Below are 16,088 nucleotides of genomic sequence, written 5' to 3' on the forward strand. Positions count from 1 at the left end.
AGCATGTTCTCATATCAAATTGATGAGAGAATTGTCATGTTCTAGGTAGATATCAATCTGAATGGTCTTTGTGTGCACTCAGCCAGGAATTGATTTTAAATAATTGAATGCCCTAGAGGTGCAGTACATCCTCGTTTCCTGACTCCCTCCTGTCTGCCGCAGACGCCGGCAAGCTGGGAGTGTTCCAGCTGCAGCAGTGTCCCCTGACGCCTTCCCTGTCTCCCCCGCAGACGCCGGGGAGCCGGCGGTGTTCCAGCAGTTGCAGAACGGCCCCTGACGCCTCCCCTGTCCCCCGCAGACGCCGGGGAGCCGGCGGTGTTCCAGCAGCTGCAGAACGGCCCCTGACGCCCCCCCCCCCCTGTCCCCCGCAGACGCCGGGGAAACGGCGGTGTTCCAGCAGCTTCAGAACGGCCTGGTGCACGGCCTGCCACAGGAGTCGGTCGAGTGGCGCCGCAGCTACGGCCGTGCGCCGCGTCACGTCACGCTGGAGGCCAGCTTCGAGCCGTTCTCGGAGGCCACGCTGATGGACGACATGAGCACGCTGGTGCGACGGCCGTGCCTGCACACATTCTGGACCGACTGTCCGGTAAGCGGGGACTGAACGTTCGGTGAGAGCGGGCACTGACTGATCTGTGAGCAGGGGTCGATTTTACGGTGAACGGTAGTATCCGTTTTACGGTGAGCCGTTGTGACTCGTGAATGTCCTGCGAGCGAGTATCGGCTGTCCGTTGAGAGGGGACTGAATGTTCTGTGAGAGATACGGTGGGTCGTTCGATAGTCGATTAGAGGGGAGAAACTGTACGGTGAGAGGGGAGAAACTGTACGGTGAGAGGGACATACTGTCTGGTGAGTATGGAACGAACTTCCGGTGAGCTGAGACCGGATGTCCGGTGAACGGGGTCTGACTGTCTGATAAGCAGTTCTGACTGCCCCTCAAAAGGGATCATCGCACGGTGAGTTATGGCTGATGGACTGCGGCAGTCAACATTTGGGAACCGATGATAAACGTCATCCGGGTTGTCATTGTGCTGGGACGTCGATCGCAGACAGGAAAATGTGTCGCTTTTCGTTTCCCTGACACTCTCCCACGCTCGAGTCAGCTAGTTTTCCTCTGAATATTTTGCGGCTATCAAATACACTTTTTGTTGCATCTTACCTCACTTGTTGTTACTTGATTTTTGCATTCTTCCATTCTGCTTTTATTCATTAATTTATAGTTCATTAATCGTTTCCTTTTGTATTTCATATCATGCTCAGTGGCCAATTTTTAACTTTTGTACCCGATGCTCGTTCATCGTACATAACACGTCAACTGTCTTTCCGCCCTCGTCAGGACATTGAGACGTACAAGTCTAGCACGCGCGAGTCGCTCCAGTCGTGGCTGGCCCAGCTGCGACAGCACAACGTGGTCGACTGGCTGGTGGTGGTGGTCGAGTCGGCCGAGGCGCGCAGCAAGACCAACAAGCTGCTTGCCGCGCTCCTCGGTCCTCGACAAGGTCAAGGCCGACATCAACAGCAAACACGGAGACCGGTTAGTAGCGTACAGCCGCGGAATCGGTTAACACTCAGTCAGATAATTGAAGCCTGCTTAAAATGGAATCGGTTTATATGCGGGTTGACTGATTGTGGATACCTAGATATCATCGAGAAACCAATGGATAAGGACCAGTTTTAACATTACATCTCCATATCCGGCGCTCACCGTCGTCTCCCCGTCCCTCCGGATTAAACTCGTGTAACTCCTCCCCCGAGTTGCCGGTCCCCGGTGTCTTTCGCTTCTCATCTCTGTCCGTTGTTCTGCAGGTGTATCACGCTGCTGGACCCCTCCAAGTCGGACTCCCTCTCTCCCCGCCCCCAGTGTCCGATGTAACCCCTCCCCTGACCGTTGTTTGGTTGTTCTGCAGGTGTATCACGCTGCTGGACCCCTCCAAGTCGGACTCTCGCTCGGCCGGCTCCCTGCATAGCCTGCTCACCAAGCTGCGGCACTTCCTGCTGATCGGCTTTAACCGGGTGTTGGTGCGGTTTGAGGACGCCATGCGCAGTCAGCGTGAGTAGCCGGCGAGCGGTGGTGGCGGGGGACCGTGGCTGCTCTATAACTGCCAGATGTTTAGATTTTATCAGCCAGCAGCTTATCAGTTATACAATTACTGACTCGTGCAAAACAGTTGAAACCTACAGCAAATCGTCTGCCTGAAATTTCGTTTCAGTTTTTGACTGTCTTAGATTTTCTGTATACGATTCCCTTTTTTAGCGCCTACGAACTTGCCTCCAGCCGTCGTTTTTATTCACCCGCATTTCCCTCTCCGCAGGCGAGAAGCGCACTTCGAGCGACTGGAGTTTCTGCCGGTACTTTCCGCTGCAGGAGGAGCTGGCGTTGTGTTCGGACAGCTGGGCCTCTGTGACGAGGCGCTCGTGCAGTACGACGAGCTGGACGCCCTCTTCACACAGTTTATACTCAACTCGTGCGCTGGAGGTCAGTTGAACACTCACTGGTTTGCCAGAACACCCGGCATCCGTGGTGCTGTTCACGTTTTGCAGTAGGTAATCTGATTCGAGTTAGCTTATTGTAATTGGGTTTTGTTTGTGGCGAGGATAAGGAGGAACTTCATATTGGGCACTATTTGGTCCGTGATTATTGGCCAGCCAATGCATCCACAAGTTGTAAATTCATGAATCGAATATGAATATTATTTCCTACTACATCCTTCTCGAAACGTTCCTTCTCTAACCGACAGCTGCAGAACTCACGATCCTATGTGTCTCCCAGTCTGTGTATAACAGACACACCGCGCTGGCTGGAGACGTTCTCGCAGCCGGTTCAGGGCTGGCAGGGACTGGCCGTAGTGGTACTCTCTGACCAATGTCTCCCCTCTGTGTATAACAGACACACCGCGCTGGCTGGAGACGTTCTCGCAGCCGGTTCAGGGCTGGCAGGGACTGGCGGTAGTGGTACCCACAGTGACCAATGTCTCCCCCTCTGTGTATAACAGACACACCGCGCTGGCTGGAGACGTTCTCGCAGCCGGTCCAGGGCTGGCAGGGACTGGCCGTAGTTATACCCACAGTGACCAATGTCTCCCCTCTGTGTATAACAGACACACCGCGCTGGCTGGAGACGTTCTCGCAGCCGGTCCAGGGCTGGCAGGGACTGGCCGTAGTGTTACCCTCTGACCAATGTCTCCCCCTCTATATGTGACAGACACTCCGCGCTGGCTGGAGACGTTCTCGCAGCCGGTCCAGGGCTGGCAGGGACTGGCCGTGCCCGCCAGCTGCTCGGAAGAGATGCGGAACGCCCTCTGCAATCGAGAGATGTCGCTGCACGCCTTCAGGTACGGTGCGCCGCGCATCTGAATAGACTCGTAAGTGACTACATCATACACGGCGGCGGCGGCAGCGGATTATTTAGGATTTATGTTGATGTTGGATTTATGATTTATGTTTAGGATTATTTAGAATTACTCGTAAGGGAGGCTGATCAGTATAATGGTGCGTGGGTGGAAGGTGGAAAATGCGGGACAGCAATGGTGAACAGCTGATTGATCTCGGGAGCGCTTGGACTATTCTATTTGGAACATCATAGGAGGTAATTGATGGCTGTTTTTATCTACATGCATTGCGACTGCCGTGTGTAAAGTGCGTCGTTTTAGCCTGCTAACCCCAGAATCCGTTCTCTGTGGCAGGAACTACCTGTACGCGCGTCAGTGTGTTTTGCTGAAGAAGCTGGACCGTACTCCGGAGATCGCGCAGCGCACCATCACCTTCCTCTTCAACACCATCAACGAGCTCGGCCTCATGGGGCTCGAGATCCAGCAAGGTAACGTATTATTAACATCCACGGAGAATATAACAGCATGTGAATATGGAGCCTTGTTAACCTCTAAATAACGAGAGTTGGAAGTGCTTTATATTTTCGCTTTCTTGGAAACGAGTTCATTTACATAGGACTCGATTATAATGCTTAGATGGCAGCGCCGTCCTGGTTCGTCGGGACCGGCGCTAACCCGCTCTGTCACCCTCCCGTTCGTCAGCTGATCTTTGCGCTGACAGGCGGCATGACCTGCTGGACGTCCGTCGGCCGATCTCTGCCCGGCTCCCACCAGTGTTCTAAAATTGGATATTGGTTGGGTGTGCCGATGAAGAAAAAAATCATAGGATGAGAAAAAGAAAGAAAATAACTGCAGTATTTTTGTAAAATAGTGTAATAACTAATAATGCCAATTTTTATGCTAACTGATAAACCAGGATTTCATGTCAGGATCTTGACAGGGTGTGGAACAAAAGGATGTGGGTGCATCAACTGTCAAGTGACAAGTGAACTGGCTGTTGGGAATACATGAAACTCTGTTCAGAGATGAAGTCAAGTCGGTCATTCATATTTAGGGATGAAAATATTTTCCCCATTAGGTGTGATTTGCCATCAAAAAGGCTGAAAAATGAAACACTGGCTCCCACTCAATACCCCGTGTCCCACAGGCGGCGTGGCCTGCTGGGCGTTCGTCACCTGTATCAACGTGCTGGACATGTGTGCGGAGATTCCGGCAGACACGGCGGCCCAGCAGGGCATCGGCGTGCACACGGCTAGTCTGTACGACCAGGCGCGACTCAAGGTTGGTCAGGCGGGGACGCCGTGGGGAGGAGGGGAGGGGGACGCACGGGGGCAAGAGTAGTAGGGTAGGTGGTCGGGGGATGCGGGTCTCCTAGAATCCAGCTAGGACTGACCGCGCGTTATTATGCGCCGGTCTGGGACACATTTCAGTTACACAATTGACTGCCCACGACTGTAAAACATGAGGGGTGGAGACTTCCATTTCGCGTCTAGCTAGACGCGTCTAAGTCTTAGACGCGTCTAACTGGACGGCGTCTGCGTCTAGCTGGCGACTGCTAACTTAAGACGCGTCTAGCTTGGAATTCTCCGTCCATGCCAAGCTAGACGCCAACTTGGACGTCTGCTCAGTTAGACGCCAGTTGGACGCCAGTGGAAGTCTCCACCCGAGGTGTTTTATGGTGTGCTAGCCGGCCCCTTCGGACGCAGGAATATGATGGGTGTCATATAATTAGGGTATGTCACACCAAATGAGCTGTTTGTCTGGGGTAAGTGCGCTCGGTAACTGACTTATCTGTATTTACTCTCGGGTCATTGGTTTTATTGTCTATTGGTTTTATTGCCTAAATCACACCCTAGCCTCCCTACTGGATGAGCTGTCTAACAGACTTGGTTTATTGTGTCGATAGTTCTGCCAGGCCCGTCTCTAAACTGCCAGCTGCTAAGTGCTATGCATTTTTTAGAGCTGTGCTGGCTGCTGTGTGTCCTGGTTCCCGCTCACGGTTCGTCTCCATCCGTCCCTGTTCCGCCGACAGCTGTACAGTCTCGGAGACCTGTGCTGTAGTCTGCTGTGTGTCCTCGGTAACCGTCCCCTGTTCCGCCGGCAGCTGTACAGTCCCGGGGGACTCTGCCCTCTGCTGTGTGCCATTATCTGGTCTGCCGGCAGCTTTACAGTCCCGGGGGGCTCTGCTCTCTCAGCTGTGTGTCCTCGGTAACTGTCCCCTGTTTCTCTTGCAGCTGTACAGTCTCGGAGAACTGTGCGGGCTGCTGCCGGGTGACGAGCCCACCTCCTCCCAGCTACACCTGATGGTCACCCTGTCGGCCGGCATGGGAGACAACTCGCCGGCCGTCGAGAAACTCAAGGACGCCCTGGCCGGACACGACGCCTTCCAAAAGTGCTACCTGGTGAGCCAGACGAGCTAGCCAATGGTGTTGGAGTTTTGTGTCGTCTGCTCGGCTATTCATGGGTGCGCACTGCGCATGTGAAATATTCTGATTCATCACGAATTGGTTCGTCACGAATTCATTCTAATTGCGCGTCAATAAAACGTCTCTTTCGGTCAATGGCGTTAAGCGAACAGTAGACACATCAATGGTCCGCTGGTCGCCTGTGGTATAGTACCGGCGTCGCTGACCTGCCGCTGCCGTCCTCCCCGCCCCCCTAGGAACTCTCCGAGCTGGCGATGGGCACCTACAAGCACATGGGTCGTCTGCGGTTGGCGCGGCTGGTCGGCCGTCAGCTGGCCTCGTTCCACCTGCGGCTTGGCCAGGCCGCGCACGCCGCCTCGCTGCTGACGGACGCGCTGAAAACCTACCAGGAGGAGGGCTGGGGCCGGCTGGCCGCCCAGCTGCTGCTCCAGCTGGCCCACTGCTACCAGCTGATGGGCGACCGGCAGCGCTACACGCAGACCTGCGCCCTGGTGGCCGCCAGCGAGCACGTGCCGCACCAGACGCGGCTCGAGTTCACCGAGCGGCTGCGCGCGCCGGCGGCCGGCGCTGAGCCGCGGCTCACGCTGGCCGCCGAGGAGGTGGTGTCGGTGCGCGAGACGCGGCTGGCGGCGCCCGACTCGGAGCCCTACCCGGGCGCGCGGCTCGAGGTGCGGGTGACGGTGGAGAGCCGCCTGCCGGCGCCGGTGGCGCTGAGCCGCGCGCGCGCTGACCTGCAGCCGGCGCCGGCCACCGAACAGGTGAGCCGCAGCACCAGCTCGGCCAGCACCTCGAGCGCCGGCTCGGTGCGGCGCGGCGGCGTGGCGCGCCGGCCCAGCTCGCCGGCAGCCGCGGACGGGCCGGTGGCCGGCGGCGGCGAGCTCTGCCTCGAGCCGGCGCTCGAGTACAAACAGGACCGCAGTCTGAGCGCCGCCACACTCGTCTGCCGTAACATGTTCAAGGTGCTGCGGCGCAAGGACAGCGGTCAGCCGGCGGCGCTGGCGCGGCCCAGCCACCTGCCGGCCGCCGCCTTCCAGCAGAGTCTGGAGGCGGTGGATGTGACGCTGCAGCCGGGCGCCACCGAGCTGGTGCTGTCTGCGCGCGTCCAGCAGCCGGGCACGTATGTGGCGCGCCACCTGCAGCTCAGCTGCCCGGCGCTCGACCTGACGCTCGACCTGGCCCGGCCGCTGCGCTTCGCCGTCAAGTCGTCTCCGCACCAAGTGTCGCTGAACAAGTCAGCCGGCGACCTGCTGGCCGGCACCGTGCAGCCGATGACGCTGCAGATCGTGTGCGGCAGCGAGCCGCTGCCGGGCCCCTCGGCCGTCCGTCTGCAGTGCTCGCGTGGCCTGTCGGTGCGCGCCGCCGACGGTGACCCGGCGGCGCCCTGGAGCGACGAGCTGCAGCTGCACGTGCCGCCGCTGGAGGCGTTCCAGAGCGCCCGGCTGCCCGTCTCGGTGCTGTCGCAGCTGGCGCACGTCAAGGACGGCGTCAGCGTGGTGCACAAGGTGGGTTAGATGGGACCGGGGCCGCTGATTGAGAGGGGTGTGCTTTTGTCGCTCCGGTAGCACTCTTAGGTGACAGCAGAAATCCATGATTATTCGTATCTTGTGAAAAATAATTTTGATTCAATCATTTTAAGGCGAGGAGCACTAGGCCTTTTTCCATTTTGATGGAAGCTGCACTGTGGCGTTGTGATATACTTATTATGCATTTTTATCACAGTTTTATGAAGCTCTGGTATTACACTTGTCGGTGTTCCAATATGCTGGGCTCTTTGGCTGATACAGGGCCACTCGGCTTGTTTTCAGGTGGACATTATCTGTCCGTGGAGCGCTGTTCCTGTCGAGGCCGAGCTGCACTTTCTCTTGCCGTTCTCTGCCGCCTTCAAGGTGCACACGTCCAACGTCAGGAAGTTTCTACAGGTAAGGTCTGCCGGTGATCACCGGCTGTTGTGGGACACGTGTCTTATCCAAACATACGATGACGAATTTCGAGTATAACACAAAATTATTATTTCACTGTTATTGAAACGTTGAGTCAGCGGAGGTGCCCCCATAATTTTGCGATTTTAGTTTCACATGGCGAAAATATAGCTGAATAAACGCAAATCCAGCTCTGCTGGTGAGTGGCGCCACAGAAACCTTTTTAGGCGCAATTTCAAAAAGTTAAAGGCCAAATTCAAAAAGTGTACGTTCAAAATGCACGTGACCGTTTTGAATTTGGTCTTTGACTTTTTGAAATCGCGCCTAAAATGCTGTAGTGCTGACTGCTGACTTCCCTGGCTCGCGAATGTCGTTCTCCTGACTGTGTTCATCTGTCTGTCTGTCATCGGCAGGTGGTGATGCACGGTCTAAACACAGCCGAGTTCGAGCTGACCCGGCCGGCGCTCACCGTCGTAAACGACGCGCCCGTTGAGCTGACGCCGCTCAACGAGACGGCAGAGACACTGGTGAGTTGGAGCTCTTGTTGAGCCAAGGCTGACGGGCGGATACAATGAAGAAACATGACGCATGGCTATAAAAGGCAATGTCGTGACCAACGGAAAGACATGTTGATGAGATTCATGGCCCACGAGGATACACGTAAGAGGTATGGCTGTGAGGGAGAGACATTGGCGAGGTATGACGAATTGTGTGCTCTTCGAACGTATGTTTAATGCCGGTTGATATAATCAGCTGGTTTGTGGGACACGTGATTCAGGCTAACTCGGCCAAAATGACAGATGCCATGGAATGAGACCATCGCTACTTTGAGAGCCGACGCCACCACGGCCCACAGGTGGTTTCAAGTGAGACGGGCGTGTCGTACATGTGTTAGCCGACGTGACCCTGCTCCCCACGACAGGTGGTGTCCACTGTCCAGTGAGACGAGCGTGTCGTACATGTGGGAGATGGTGCTGTTGATCTGACCTCGACCCCACGACAGGTGGTGTCCAGTGAGACGAGCGTCTCGTACATGTGGGAGATGGTGCTGCTGATCTGACCTCGACCCCACGACAGGTGGTGTCCAGTGAGACGAGCGTGTCGTACATGTGGGAGATGGTGCTGTCCAAGGAGACGCCGCCGGTCCGCAGTCAGTTCAGCGTCGAGTACCGCGCCGTCGACGCCGAGACCAGGCAGCGCTTCAAATTCGACTTCACCGTCTCCGACTACCGGGTGAGTGCCGGGCTACTGGGACAAACATTGTAGACACTTTGCGGCGCCTGAGTTCTGGATCAGATTTGACGGTGTGACTAACATTGTTTGGCTCGCTAAATATAGCGTTTTGTTCTGAGTTGATATTTGTAGTTTTTATGTGAGCTGCTGCTAGCCTCATGCGGTCGCGTCATTTTTTCGCACCTATGACCGTACTATCTACCTTTACTATCTACTATCTATCTACCCTACTATCTACCCTTCGTAGTTCATTACAGTACATACGTGTTTATCTCCCTCTCCACAGACTCTGCTGAGTGTGACGTGTCGGATGGAGCCGCTGAAGGGCGCCGAGTTCTGCCGCTCTGGCTCCATCTGCCAGCTGCACGTGACGGTGGCGCAGGAGGACGGCACCGCCGAGCTGCGAGCCGTCATGTACGAGGTGCTGGCCGACCAGAACATGTGGGCCATCTGCGGACGGAGCTCAGGTCAGTCAGGATGGGGTAACGGGGTAACATATGGGCCATCTGCGGACGCAGCTCAGGTCAGTAGGTGATAGGGGTAACGGGGTAACATGTGGGCCGTCTGCGGACGGAGCTCAGGTCAGTGGATGGTGGGGTAACGGGGTAACATGTGGGCCGTCTGCGGACGCAGCTCAGGTCAGTGGATGGTGGGGTAACGGGGGTAATGAGAGGGGAACCGTCTGAGCCAGCCGCTAGCAGAGTGTATAATATAGAGGGGTAACTGGGGTAACGGAGAGGAAAGTGTGTTTCTCTTTCTCTTCAGAGGCAGAAACATACTTTTCGAGGAGCGCTGTGGCCCGAAGGTTTGGACTTTGAATTGTGAAAAACGCCCGCCCGCCGCAAAACGCAAACACCGCAAAACGCGCAAAACGCGCAAAACGCACGCCCGAAACGCCAACGCAAACGTCGCAAAAAAATAAACAAACGCCCGCCCGCCGCAAACCGCAAATAAAAAAACGCAAAAAACGCCACAAAACAATAAAACCGCCCGCATCGCACGCCCGCTAACCGCCAACCGAAAACGCCTTAAAATCGCCCGCCCGCCGCCAAAAGCAAACACCGCAAAAAAACGAAAAAGCGGTCGCCAACCGCAAACAAATTTAACACCGCAAACGACGCAAAAAAAAAAGAAAACCACCCGCATCAACCGCCCGCCCGCCCGCCGCCAAAGACAAACACCGCAAAAAAAAACACAAAACGCCCACCCGCCGCAAAACGTAAATACCGCAAAACGTGCAAAACGCACGCCCGAAACGCCAACGCAAACGGCGAAAAAAAAATCGCCCGACCGCCGCAAACCACAAAAAAAACGCCGAAACGCCGAAAAAAAATAAAACCGCCCGCACCGCACCGACGCTAACCGCTAACCGAAAACGACTAAAAGTCGCCCGCCAGCCGCCAAACGCAAACACCGCAAATAAGCGCCCAGCCGCAGCAAGATAATAATTTGTCAACGACTGGCACAGGGGTGTCGATTTTTCAAAATGGTTGGGGGTGCTCAACCCCTGCACCGGGTGAAAGATTGCAGCTTTGTAATGGGGCACAACCGTACAAGGCAGGGTTGGTTATCCCCATAAGGTACTGATAATGCCGGGATTTCCACTAACATTTCCCAAGGGCAGAACGTTCTTGAAAATCATTCGGCTCGTGCTAGTACTTGGCTACCTTATTACATAAACATCTTTCCGAAAAAAGTCGTATATTTGCCGGCAGCATGGCAGCAGCCCCGACACCTCTGTAATAAGGTGAAGAGAAACCAATGACGGCGATTAGCACCGGTGCAGCAGCCGCTGCGGTCCGCCGCGCAGGGGCGGACATTGCGCGGAGGCAACGGTAGCTACGAGGCTCTGGCGGTAATCAGACGATCCCAATAATGATCGCTGAAAAATGACAGGTGACCGCATTTGGATATTTACGGGAATTTACGATTGTCCTCAGTGGCGTAGCCAGGTGGGCCCGTGAGGCACGTGCCCCCCCCCCATCAGGTTCGGGCCTCAGGGTCCCCTCGGGTTATTCGGGCCTGAGGGGCCCTGAGGCGCCAATTGGCCGCTAAGGGTCAATGTTGGCCATATTTGGACTAAGAAGGGATCCACGGGGCTCGTAAAAACCCCTCATGGGCCCACAAGTATTAACACTAAGATCTCCATAAGGGCCCCAAGCCAGTCTCTGATGGCCCCTTACCGGCTTCGGAGGGCCACATGTCGGACTCTGGGGGTCTTAACCGGCCTATTCCCAGCCAGCAAATTTGGTCTTGGTCGTAGCTGGTTTTACTCTGGCTAGCTCCGGCATTTGCTCCGGCTAAAGTACGGGCAAGGCAAGGCCTGGGGCTCTACTGGAGCTGACACACGATACCGGAGCTCGCCCGCATCACAGCCGGACTTATGCCGCATCAGCTGTGCCGTACCTCCACCGTACTTCAGCCACAGTAAGCCAGAGCAGCTATGAGGTGCAGCCGGACCTGGTCGTAGGGAGCCGGACTAGAGCCATGGCAGGGAGCCTGATTTGAGCCAGACTTGGCGGTCCGGAACCATACCAACCCGGGAGCGCTACGGAAATACTGGCTAGCCGGAATAGAGCCGTATCGACCCAAACCCCGGATCTGACGGCGTTCCGTTTATACTGGCCCAAGTCTGGCATGTCGGAGCTGCCGGGGCAAAACGGACTTGCGCCGAACCAAATTGCTGGCTGGGTAAGGGGGCCAGCTCTAGGAGCTCTGCACTCGCGTGTAATGGCCCCATACCCATTTCTCTCAGGGCCCCTATAACGGCGACTGTGAGGGCCCTCTCCGACGCCCCTGAGCGCCACACCGGCGTCTCTGAGGGCACCACACCCCTAACTCTGAGGCCCTACACCAATGCCTTTAAAACCCCTACATGGGCGGTTCTGAGGGCCCTCGGCAGTTACCAGCGACCCTAACGGTCCCACACAGGTGACTCGGAGGGTCCCAGCTGCGTCTGAGAGCACCATGCCGGTCTCTGAGAACCCCACAAGGCTCCTGAAGGCACCGGTGACCTCTTGATATCTTCTTGTCGGCCTATGAAGGGTCCGTTCCGTAACAGCAGTTCTGAGGGCCACACGCGCGCCTGTGATGGCCCTAAATCAGTGTCTCTGAGAGCCCCCACAACGGCGCCTGTGAGGCCCATCACCGGCAACTGTGAAGCCCCTACACCGGCGCCTCCGAGGGCCATACATTGCCATATCTGAGGGCCCCGCACTATTGCCTCTTAAGGCCCTATATCGGCGGCTCTGAGGGCCCAACACCGTCGCTTCTGAAGCCTGAAGGCCCCACAAGCATGCACCTATGACGGCCACCCACCGGTGACATTTGAAGGCCCCCACACCGGCGACTCTGAGGGCCCCATCGGCGTCTGAGTCCGTGCCGGTCTCTAAAGACGACCCCACAGGGTTTCTGAAGGTACCACCGGCCTCTGATGGCCCTTTGCCGGCCTCTGAGGGCCCGTCGCCGGTCTCTGGAGCCCCCTGCCGACTTGTAAAAAGGGTACGCGTTATCATATCAGCTCTAAGGGTCAGACACTCGTGTACGACGGACCCACACCAGTGTCTTTGCAACTTAACGTCTTTTTTTTGCCCTTCTTCTTAAGGCTAACTTTTCTTTTCTTTACATCTTTATTTCATGCATTGTAAATTGCGTAATTATTTTATTTTTAGTAGTGAAAGACTGCTGAACCAACTATTTTCCTCAGGCAGAGTTAGTGGGAGTTATAAAGGGACAAAATAATTGGGGGTGCTAACTGGAACATTTGGGGGTGCCCGGAAAACCATTGGGGGTGCTAACTGGAACATTTGGGGGTGCCCGGAAAACCATTGGGGGTGCTCATTTGAGCATTGGGGGTGCTGCAGCACCCCCAAAAGTATACAAATCGACACCCATGGACTGGCATACCGTTAGGTTGGTCATTTTCGCGAATCAAAAATATATCTGCAAAAATCTCCTAGATGAAAGCGCCCGAGTAAAAAACGGATGGCACGTGCGTGTTCCTCGCCCCCAACTTCCTTCAGGTCAATCGTCCTTTGGGTCACCTAACGCATTGACGACCGGCTGGGTGGAATGAACATTGCGCCAAGAAACGTAAGCATATTGTCAAAAAGAATCCCCAGAATGGTGGATCCCAAAAGTTTGAAACTACCACTTTGACCCACTGGACGACACCTTAAAGGGACTATCCCACCTTTAACATGGGGTTTGAGTTGAGATAGCCAAGTTTGCGGCGAGGTTCAGAAACCACTATCTATCTAGTTTGCAACCCTCGCGGCCTCTAGGTGTTGAAGAAATTCGTTCCCTTCATTTGAAAATGGGCTTTGTACAAGGCCCTATCTTCAACATGGAGCGACCGTTAGTGTGACGTCACCTCGTTTAGTCATTCTGATTTAAATGGGTTTGTTCGTTGAAAAATCGCTTAAAACTTGGTCTGAACTTTGTTGTGGTGCCTACAGAGTAAAAAGAATCAGCTTTATGACAGTAATGTGGCCTGGGGAAGGAGGTAATTTTGGGCTGTGACGTCACATATTTGAAAGTTTGTGTTTGGAATATGGGAAGCCTAAGATGTTTAATGAAAAATAAATGCCAGAACCGTGTTCCTGGCCATCCAATCTATAAAGTCGGGCACAATTTAACTAGTTTTAACAACATTTTAGAAGGTGGGATAGTCCCTTTAAACAGTTGCCGACCGGATGACACCCATTGTTTGGTCACCCACGCCATAGTATGCATCATGGGTGCGCCGAAATGACCAAAAGTCCCTATTTCCGGTGTGCAGGGTCATTTTCAACGGCACGTGGCACGTGGTTCTGGACTTTTCCGGCCACTTTGCGACATACCCATGGGTAGTGCACCGAATGGTGGTTGATCCGCATGGAAGAAAATGGGGGGTCATTTGGATCGTTTTCGAGCAATCTGCCGTGGAACGCATTTTTTCATTTTGCCCATTGGCTTAACACGGGAATTTTCAAAGTCACGTGGCACGTGCACCAGATGGTCCGTGGAGGGGAGACCCATACCAGAACGTAGATCACCTGGCCCACTAGAAATCCTGAAAAAATCAAAATTTTTGGAACAGCCGTTTTCTAGAGCATCAAGTTGTACTGATCTCAGGCAGCTTTTGCCAAATTGTCAGGGAACTCAGATTTGTTTTTCAATAGAAAAACACAATTCTAAAGAATAGTGTTTTAACTATTGACAACAAACCTTCGGTTATGTTAGTGGTGATGATAATGGTAGGTAGACTAGGTACCGTGTCATTAGCACTGGAAAGTTTCTTGCAGGTTGCTGAAGTGAATTACTTTCTTGGCATTTTCCGCTGATAACTTAATGACGTTTAACGTTTGAGTAGGTGTCCGACTTTCCGGCGTGCCCTGTGTACTCACCGGCGCGTTGCGGTGTACCCTGTATCGGCAGGCGTGCTGGACATGGGTCCGGACACGCGTCACGTGCTGCAGCTGGAGGTGATGCCTCTGACGGGCGGATTCCTGCCGCTGCCCACCGTCCGACTCAGCCGCTACATCCCGGCCAACAAAGGTAAGAGACTAAGGGGCATGGACCAGTCACTGTCCGACTCAGTCGCTACATCCCCACCAACAAGGGTAAGGGACTAAGGGGCATGGACCAGTCAGTGTCCGACTCAGTCGCTACATCCCGGCCAACAAGGGTAAGGGACTAAGGGACATGGACCAGTCAGTGTCCGACTCAGTCGCTACATCCCGGCCAACAAGGGTAAGGCGCGTGATATGGACTGACCATGGTCCTACATCCCGATCAACAGGGGTGAAGGGCGTGATATAGACCACCCACGGTCCTACATCCCGGCCAACATGAGTGAGGCCTAAGTCAGGCGCGATATGGAACTGGAGGTGCTCGATTACTGCTCGAGGACCGCGCTGACCCAGCTGACCCTCTCCCTCCCTCAGAATGTGTGGAGGGCCGTGCGCCCACACTCTCCCTTCCTCTTCAGTTTGTCGATGGCCGCTCACCCCTCCCTCCCCCATGCAGAGTGTGTGGAGGGCCGCGCGATGACCCTCCCCCCCCCTCCTCAGAGAGCACCGAGGGCCGCGCGCTGGTCACGGGCTCCAGCCTGCCGCGCCTGGAGCCGTTCGCCGCCGGCCAGGTGTACAGCGCCTCGCGGGGACAGCAGGTGCACGTGCTGGCCACCAGCGCGCCCGGACTGGCCGACCGATCCGCCGACGTGTCGCTCTCGTAAGGCGATACCCCACCGCCGACCACGCGACCGACAGGCCGGGCTCGGCTGGTGTGAGTGGACCCGCGCCGGTGGAGGGTAAGACTGGATCAAAGAGGCTCCGGTGACGATAATTACAGTGGGCTTCCACCCGTAAATTGTGCGAGGAATGTCCTGAGTAAATACTTTGAGGGAATCTATCATCAAATATGCATATTTTCCGTTATAGACGGAATGGCTATATTCTGAGTATGGTTGTATCGTGGTAAGATACTCGTATTGTGCTGTATGCTCTATTTCCGTACAAACACTTTTGACTGCTGTTGTGTTGCTTTTATTAGCTTAAAGCTATTGCTATATTTATTTCTCGTGCTCGCTGGGAGCGTGCGGACGTATGGTGCGTCTCGTTATTATCTGTCTGGTCCACATAATGAATGTGTGAACGATCTGTGGAGATTATAAGACAGATCTGTACTAGACGGGACTCATGAGCTACACAGTCCGCGGTTGTTTCCAGATTAGTTGTTACGGTGCTTGCCGACCTATAATATATTCTTGTTATGTTTCTGTACCGCATCCCCTTATGTTTCCGTTGGACTGGGCAAGGCCTCATGTATGGGTCGTTCATGAGTTCCGCCAATGACAGTCTGGCCTTATATGCCGGGATGGTGGGACAGCTCCGGCCACCGAGGCCATCCGTCCGGCACTCTAGGTGATCGGATGGACCTTGGGACTGTGCGGAAAACAAGCGAGCATGTACAGGAATAGTTATTACTATTTTTATAATGTTATTATGTTGGTGGAAGCACATTTATCATGACAAAATAAACGAATGTTTGTCCGCCGTCCGGATCTTTGGACTTGAGGCTTTGATTTGTGTCGGAGATCTACTTTACTTTTCACCGTTGCTTTGTTCTTTTTGTGACATTGGCCCCGCTGGTATTAAACACACAAAATGTGTGTGGATTTTTTTTTCAAATATATCAATTTA

At 54.7% G+C, this 16,088-nt stretch overlaps 1 protein-coding gene across 1 annotated transcript; it reads left to right on the top strand.

The window, feature by feature from the left end:
• Positions 1 to 388: 388 nt before the first annotated feature.
• On the top strand, positions 389 to 15,955 carry LOC122383841 (trafficking protein particle complex subunit 10-like; the record flags this gene model as incomplete). The annotated part of the gene is given in 17 exon segments (XM_043370637.1): positions 389 to 586; positions 1,334 to 1,468; positions 1,470 to 1,531; positions 1,905 to 2,047; positions 2,310 to 2,372; positions 2,375 to 2,473; positions 3,200 to 3,329; positions 3,681 to 3,814; positions 4,474 to 4,607; positions 5,561 to 5,728; positions 5,989 to 7,254; positions 7,558 to 7,671; positions 8,085 to 8,198; positions 8,749 to 8,904; positions 9,191 to 9,371; positions 14,323 to 14,442; positions 14,958 to 15,955. Coding segments are annotated over 17 exon segments (3,381 nt in total), but the record flags the coding sequence as incomplete, so codon positions are not given.
• Between the last annotated feature and the right edge of the window lie 133 nt (positions 15,956 to 16,088).

The sequence above is a fragment of the Amphibalanus amphitrite genome, unplaced genomic scaffold (genome assembly GCF_019059575.1).
Source record: "Amphibalanus amphitrite isolate SeventyFive unplaced genomic scaffold, NRLGWU_Aamphi_draft 000174F_arrow, whole genome shotgun sequence".
NCBI lineage: Eukaryota > Metazoa > Arthropoda > Thecostraca > Balanomorpha > Balanidae > Amphibalanus > Amphibalanus amphitrite.